The sequence below is a fragment of the Equus przewalskii genome, chromosome 17, assembly GCF_037783145.1.
Source record: "Equus przewalskii isolate Varuska chromosome 17, EquPr2, whole genome shotgun sequence".
Lineage (NCBI taxonomy): Eukaryota > Metazoa > Chordata > Mammalia > Perissodactyla > Equidae > Equus > Equus przewalskii.
Window position 1 is genome coordinate 9,247,170 of NC_091847.1, and position 7,768 is coordinate 9,254,937.

General features: G+C 44.6%; 1 protein-coding gene and 1 non-coding gene across 50 annotated transcripts in view; one reads left to right on the forward strand and one right to left on the reverse strand.

Moving 5' to 3' along the window:
• The window catches only part of CLASP1 (cytoplasmic linker associated protein 1), a 258,954-nt gene that overhangs the window by 83,571 nt on the left and 167,615 nt on the right, over positions 1-7,768 (forward strand). For all 49 annotated transcript variants that reach the window (XM_070581077.1, XM_070581036.1, XM_070581055.1 and 46 more), the window contains exons 3-5: positions 4,923-5,001; positions 6,540-6,643; positions 7,500-7,591. In XM_070581077.1, coding sequence (XP_070437178.1) covers positions 4,923-5,001; positions 6,540-6,643; positions 7,500-7,591 — 275 coding nt within the window. The remainder of the gene's footprint in view (positions 1-4,922; positions 5,002-6,539; positions 6,644-7,499; positions 7,592-7,768) is intronic.
• On the reverse strand, positions 4,257-4,381 carry LOC139076898 (U4atac minor spliceosomal RNA). Its single transcript, XR_011528931.1, has one exon. It is a non-coding gene; the product is annotated as a U4atac minor spliceosomal RNA (small nuclear RNA).

Genomic DNA, 7,768 nt, shown 5'->3' on the forward strand with positions numbered 1-7,768 from the left:
CAAAGAGGTTCCAGGTATTGTGTTTTACCTACTCTCTCTGACCTCTTCTTTTTGAATTCTTTATGAACTTGAACTTTTACACTTGGGTTAGTTCTTCTCTCTCTGTCCTTGACTCTTTCCTAGTCTTGTGAATTTTTTGTCCTTTTGTGTATCTGTGCTTCATTCTGGATTTTTTTCTTCAGACTTAGTTTCCTGTTTAATTCTCTGTTTATCTATATGCTTTTAAGCCCATCCATTGTACTTAATTTTGGATATTGTATTATTTGATTCTTTTAAAAATCTGTGTCACTTTTCAAAATCGTCATTTCTCTCCCCAAAGTTTTAATCATGTGTTTTATCTTCTTATGTATAGTAAGAACTATTTTAACATCTGTTTCTAATTAGTCTCATACACATAGTTCATGTAGGTCTTTGTTTCTGCTAGTTTTTCTTTCATAGTTGTCCTGTGTGCCTGGTTAGCTTTGGTTGTGTTTTGCACATTGTATTTGAAAATTGTTTACATAAGTAATTTGAGGATTCTCCATCCAGAAATGATTTGTCTTTTTATCTGCCAGGGGCTTAGGGCACCAGCAGTCTAAGGTCACTTCTCTCTGATCTTGGGGATTGGTATTTTTCTGGGCCACCCAGATTCTTGGAAACTGGTCTGTGGTCATTTGAAGGCTGTTTTATTTTCAGTTCACTCTCCTAAGCTATAGCTATTTGGATTTCCAGCCGAAGTTATAGGCGGTTATTGGGCTATCAGTCTTTGAGGGCTTTGGAAGCCAAGGTTTGTTCTTCTAGACCCAGTTGGTTATCAAAAGTAATTCTGAGGGTCTTGGTTGCTCTTTCCCGGTGTATAAATGGCCTTGAGGCAAAAGTGGACCATTTGCTGCAGGCTCATTTCTCTGGATCTTAGTTTTCTTATGTTTTGTGACCTGGTAATTCTTCTGTGCTTTCTTAGTTCCCTGATGTTTCCAAGCAAATGTTCTTTTTTATTATATCCAGCATTTTTAGTTGTTTTCAGCATGAGGGTTGGTCTGAGTTACTTAGCTATTATTGCCTCTGTTTAAAAGCATCTTTTTAAAGTTGTAGGATAAAGGAAGTATTAGACTTCAAAACCTATTTATTCCAAGTGAATTCATTACTAGTCAATAAAGTAGAGGTTTATTGATCACCTACCATATGCCCAGTATTGTGCTATATATTATGGAAATTTGGAGGAAATACAAGGTATAGTATTCTTTACATTCAAGGAGTTTAGCTGGGGAAACAAGTCTAAACCCAGAACATTAAATAGAATGTTGGAGGAGGTGCTCAAGGGTAATGCAGAGTTAATGGCATAGTGAAAACTAAAGGCAGTAACTGCTCAGTGTGAGCCTGACCCTCCCAGGCCATCCTCCCCGAGGTGGTCACCTCGCCCTGTCTAAAAGCTCCAGCTCCTGTCCCTCCCCCTTTACCATTACAGCTCTGCAATGGCTCCTCCACTGTCTTCAACACGTTCAAGGCATCTGAGGCCCTTTGGGAGCTGCCTCCCTTCCGACGACCCCCCCCCCCCCAGCCCCCCATCACTGGTGGCTCTTTCACTCCTCCCACTTCTGCCTGTGCTCTTCCCTCTGCTTGGAAGTCTTGTCTTCTCTTCCTTTGGTGGGAGGCTAGTTTTTCCATACTTAGCCTCACGTAGTATAATCCTTTCTGGGAAGCCTTCTCTGCCAGCCCAGTACCTTGTCCTCAGGAATTACAGGCCTCTGCTGATCACTGGTCGATATCTGTTGCCCATGGTAATGGCAGTGACAGTAGCCAGCACGTGTGTAGTCTGGCCCTTACCATGCACTCTTTCAGGCACTTCACATACACACAGCAACTCCCAGGTGGCTGTTACTGTTTCCCCATTTTACAGGGGAGGAAACAGGCATGGAGGCTTCCCAGCCAATAATTTGGGTGGGCTTCTACGCAGTGACCTTATTCATTTGTCCCCTTCTTCAGGCGAGAAATGCAAACATGGGAGAAGGGCCTGAGCTGTGAAGATGAACATTCCTGGGTGACCATTGCCTCCCTCGCCTCCTGGGGCTGTGACTGAGAGTGAACTAGACAACTGTGTCTGAATCCCTCTGCTTCCTTCCCGAGTCCAGTTGTTTACTCTGCTGTGCAGGTACCTAGGACTGTGTTCTGTCCTCTCCTGCCGGCGTGCTGGGCCTCTCCTGCCCTGTTTCTGAGGGGTTTAGCTGCATCTGCCAGCCTCGTCTGCTTGGATTGTCTCTGGACTCCCCCGTTTATCTGGGCGAGACTGTTTGAAACTTGGCTGTCTAGGATTTAGCTAGGCCTGCTCTGGTCAGACCTACCAAGTAAACCTCCATCCTGGAAAAACTTTAAAGTCTGTGTTTCCTCAAATTCCACAGGTCGGTTAACTGCCATGGGCTGTCGTATCTGAAAATGCAGTAGTCCTCTTGCATGTTACTCTTGAATGAATTGTGAAGGGATGTGGTGAGAACTGAAGGCAGTGCCATTAATATTACTTTAATGACACTGCCAGCTCCAGCCAGTAGTGCAGCCGTGTCAATGCTTAGGATTTCATCATAGAAAAGCCAGTTCCAGTGAATTGATAGGCTGCTCTTTTGTCTTTTTAACCAATTGCTATTTTTACTTATTTTTTTTTTTATTAATTAATTTTTCTTTTTTTGAGGAAGATTAGCCCTGAACTAACATCTGCCGCCAACCTTACTCTTTTTGCTGAGGAAGACTGGCCCTGAGCTAACATCCGTGCCCATCTTCCTGTACTTTATATGAGGGATGCTGCCATAGCATGGCTTGACAAGTGGTGCCATGTCCGCACCCGAGATCCGAACTGGTGAACCCTGGGCTGCCAAAGCGTAGTGTGTGAACCTAACCACTGTGCCACTGGGCTGGCTCTTAGGCTGCTCTTTTTAAAAACTAAACTTTAATTTTTAGAACAGTTTTGGATTTACAGAAAAATTGTGAAGATAGTACAGAGAGTCCCCATGTATCTCAATCTCCCTATTATTAACATTTAACATTAGTATGGTATATTTGTTGTAGTTAATAAACTAATATTGATACATTATTATTAACTGCAGTCCATAGTTTATTCAGGTTTCATTAGTTTTTATGTCCTTCATCTGTTCCAGGATCTCATCCAGCATACCACATTACGTTTAATTGTCATGTCTTGCTAGGGTCCTGTTGGCTGTGACAGTTTCTCAACTTTCCTTGTTTTGGATGACTTTGATGGTTTTGAGGAGTACTGGGAGGTATTTTGTAAGATGTCCCTCTTTTGGAATTTGATGTTTTTCTCATGATTAGACTGCGGTTTTGAGGAGGATGATCACAGATGTCAAGTGCTATTTTCATCAAGTCATATCAAGCATACGTACTATTAACATGATTTCTGACTGTTGATGTTGACCTTGATCTTCTGGCTGCAGCCACCTTTCTCCACTGCAGTTACTCCCCTGCAGTTACTCCCCTCTACTTCCAAAGTGTGATAGCTAATCCTCTTTAGCTCACAAAGTCGTTATTTTAAAGTTCTTTATACTATCGCATATTTTTTAAAAACTGTACACAAACCAATGTTCTCTTTATAAAAAATTTTAAAATTATTTCCTTGAATATTTTCGAGTCTTCATTCCCTTGCAAGAACAGTTTGTGTATTGTGCGATTGTTTGGCAAATTTTGATTCCTTCAGTTTTGAAGCATTGGATTCAAAGCTGAACAGAAAAGCCTGCAGTTTTTATTAGCTGCAAAACGCAGGGCAGGCAGGTGCAAGGAATCATAATTATCACTGCCTGATGTAACGTTAGGATAATTATCATTGCCTCAGTCTTGTTCATTTGTTGTTCTGCATGAACACTGCACACTGGACTGTGTGCCAGTTCTATTTTTGAACCGTGTTTAATATAAATAATATAATAGTGCAAAAAAGCCTGCTTCGTACAGAGAAAGGGTTGGTAGGGCCATCATTGTGACCATCACTCTTAGATCATTACACAAACAGCCCGATACTGTGTATCACGTTGAAGTACAACGCTGAGCCTTGGAGTTGAGTTACAGTGGGGAGTACACGTAGCCTGTAGTAGTACATCTGGAGTAGGAGAAGTAACCAAATAAGAGCAGTTTGAGGAGGAACAAGGCTAAAGTTGCAAGAAACTGGAGATGCTGCCGTTCAATATAGATCGCCATCTGGTGGTCAAGTGCGAGAGCAACGTCGTAGTTACGCTAAGCTGTCCTTAAACTGCAAAGTCGTGGAAAAAATGATTTTTCTTTTTTCCAAAAATTGCACCAAGGTAAAGCAGAGCTCTATTGATGCGGGTGTGTTGTTTAGGCGTTAGCAGTACTGCCCTCGCTATGCGCTCATTGGACAGTAGCGCAGCCCCAAGAAAAGGATGGTTAGTCGTGGTTTTGCGTGTGCTGCGAGCAAGAAGCACCAACACCACATAGGGTTGTGGTGACTAATTCGCAAGTCCCAGCCTCGCCGCCCGGTAGCTGGTCTACGTATGTTGACCACAGCTCCCGAAGCGAACCACTAACTCTTTGTTTTCTGAGATTTCTGAAGGTCTGGAAGAAGGCGCTCTGTTTTACCCAGAAGGCCACGCGCCAGCCGCGAGACTATTTGCATACGCGCTCCTCGCGGGGCGGGGCCGCGCCGCGCGCTCGCACTTGTCGGCGGCACCGGGGGTGGGGCCACGCTGTGGCTGATTTTTATTTCCCTTCTCGTGTCCTGTTGTTTCCAATGACAACTGTGAAGCGCTCTTTCTGTGCTGGGGCAGTCCTGGTCTCGATAAATAATTGAATCCTGCCAGTCGGCGTGCGCTCCCTGGCCTCTCCGACCGTGTCTGAGCCAGAAATGTGGGCGCGTCTTGTGAACTGGCAGGCGAAAGCTCTGGGCCCCAGGCCGGCTGCTCACGGGTTCCCGCTGTTTCCCGTTGCAGGTGGTTCTCCTGGGCATGGACATCCTGTCTGCGCTGGTCACCCGGCTGCAGGATCGGTTCAAGGCGCAGATTGGCACAGGTGAGCCGTGGGCAGGTGTGGGGCGGGCCCCCAGTCTCTCCACCCTCCAGCCCCTGGTCTTCTCCCAGTCTCCCCAAAATCGTCCATTTGGCTGTACCCAGCCCTCCCAGCCAGCCACCCTGCTCCCCTCTCCGGTCTTTTAACCTTCCCCTCTTGTCCTCCCAGCACCCCCAGCCAACCCTCCAACCTCCCCCTTCAGTCTCCCCCTGCTGGGGCTGCATGACTTTCCCTCCCCTCTGGGGCTCACCCCAGATCTGCTGGCCTCACTCTCCTGCTGGCAGCCCCCCCCCCCTTTTGCTGGCTTCTTCCAGCTTTTGTGTTCTAATATGAAGTATTACTGTGAGTTTTTTTATTTCTTAATACAAATTAGCTATCACACTTCAGTGCCAACCTAGTCATATTTGTCTCTGACCCTTCTGTTTTGAGAGGCATTTTCTTTGAGAAGTTCTGCAAATCTGATGCAGTTGTACTTTTTCCAGATGATTATTGTTGGTATTGCTATTTTCACTTTGATAGTAAACATCATTACAAGTGTGTAGTAAATGATCGCTCTCTTATTTTGAAGGGAAAACAGTATGTCAGCAAAATGAAATGAAAATAACCAAAAGTTTCATAGATTTATAGATGACGTAGTCGTCTCTAAATTTCCAACCTCTGGGATTTCATAATGACAGTATAAATACTAAGCAGCTCTGTTTGTGAAAGCATTTCCTTAGAGAATTTCTTATAACTCCTTATAGAATTATAGAATTTTAGTTGGTGCATGTGGATTTATTCTTTTCTGTTAACTTTCTGATCAATGTGCTCCTTTAGATAGAGTCATGAACTCTTTTCCCATTCTGTTACTGTCCACCTACAGATAAAAATCTCCCTTTTAGAAATTTGATAGTCTAATTTGTTCCGTTTTCCTCCTAAATTAGCTGAATTGTTCAGGAATATCACTTGTAAAAGATTTATACACTCTTAGAAGAAGCAAAGTAAGCTGACCTCTGGTATGCAGGTGGCCTTGGAGCACTGGCCGATGGCCCACACCTAGGTGTGTGGAGGAAGCATGGAGAGCTGGGCTCCGTCTACGGTGCATGCACGCATGTATGTTACATACAGTTAAAAACACACAGTATAAATGAAAGATAGATTGAGCCATAAGTGCCTGCTCCTTCCTCCCCCAAGCACATGTGCTGGAGCGCCTCTCTTCCCTAATTTTCCTTCTGTGTTGACTCTTTCTGGCCAAGGTCTTTCAGTGACATGCATTTTAATAATATTTTACCAGCTTAAAAGATATGTTGGGAGCTGGCTGGAGGAAAGTGAGGTAAGGAAGAAGACACGTAGTATGTCTGTGCAAAGAATTTTGCCAATTTTTATAGTAACCCCCATGGAATTTAGCAAGGTGAGTAGAACTGTAGGGATTGGTAGTTTCAGAATGAGATACATCATTTAGGCCAGGATTTTGTCTTCCCAGTTAGTTGAATAGCCACAGTTAGTGATCACAGACTCCCAAAATAGGTTTTCATTTGACCAGTTTGCATTTTGATTTCCAGTGCTGCCAAGTCTAATAGACAGACTGGGAGATGCTAAAGACTCGGTGAGGGAGCAAGACCAAACTCTGCTGCTAAAGATCATGGATCAGGCTGCTAATCCCCAGGTAAGGCAGGAGAGGCGTTCTGTGGCCAGCTGGTGTGTGTGTATTCACCTAACATCAGTGGGTGACTCCATGTAAAAAGACTTCCTTTCTGTTATGCTGATGTATTTCAGATGAAAATTTTCATAGTATTTAATCTATCCACCCCACCCCCACATAGGATATTTAAATAAATAATAAATAGCAAAGGATACGTTTTGAGTAAATTAATGGACTTAACATGGGTATTGAGTGCTTGGTTTAGTCCAGCGGACTCTTGAGCTCGTTTACGTAACTGGGTCTCTGTGTCTCTGAAGGGGCATCTGTGATGTCTGAGGAGTCAGGAGGCCTGCCAGGAGCCCTCGTCCCTGTCTGCTGGTGACCTGGGGCTGCTGGGACAGGGATCCAGATGTCCCTTGTTCCAGGGTGGGGGTAGAGGTATCACAAAAAGCCTTCCCAGGGAAGAGAGAAACCTAGGCTGGCCTGAAAAGGTGAGCGAATGTTTGACTTGTAGCTGGGGTGGGACAGCTGCTCCAGGCCTAGAGAGCAGTGTGAGTGTGTGAGCTTTGGCAAGTCACCCAACCTCTTTTGACCTCACTTTCCTCACTCATAAAATGGTGACAGTTATACTTCCCTTTCAAGGTTCTTGAGAGAATTACATGCAATTATATAAAGGAATATGTTTTGAAAAATTTTAAGTTGATCTACAAATGTAAGTCACCATTTTTCAGTATGCTCTTGAGAGGACTATATGGGTTGGTAGAGGCTGGGACGAATCTGGCACCTGTGGAGAGCTCCCTCTTCTGTTGTCCCCATATTCAATAAAAGGCTGCGGAAGTCCCCTCCTCTCCTCTGTTAACCTGTCCTTTGCTGTCTGCAGTATGTGTGGGACCGAATGCTGGGAGGCTTCAAGCACAAGAATTTCCGGACTCGGGAAGGCACATGTCTCTGCCTTGTTGCCACACTCAATGCGTAAGTCTGGGCACGGTCTGAGGGTTTCCTTGGCTGAGCTCTTTTACTTTTGACTTTTTATTTTGCAATAACTAGATTTCAGGATGTTGCAGAGAGATGTACTGGGAGAGTGCCGTGCACCCTTCCCCCACCCTCCTCCAATGAGGACATCTTGCATATCTACAGTGCAATGTCAGT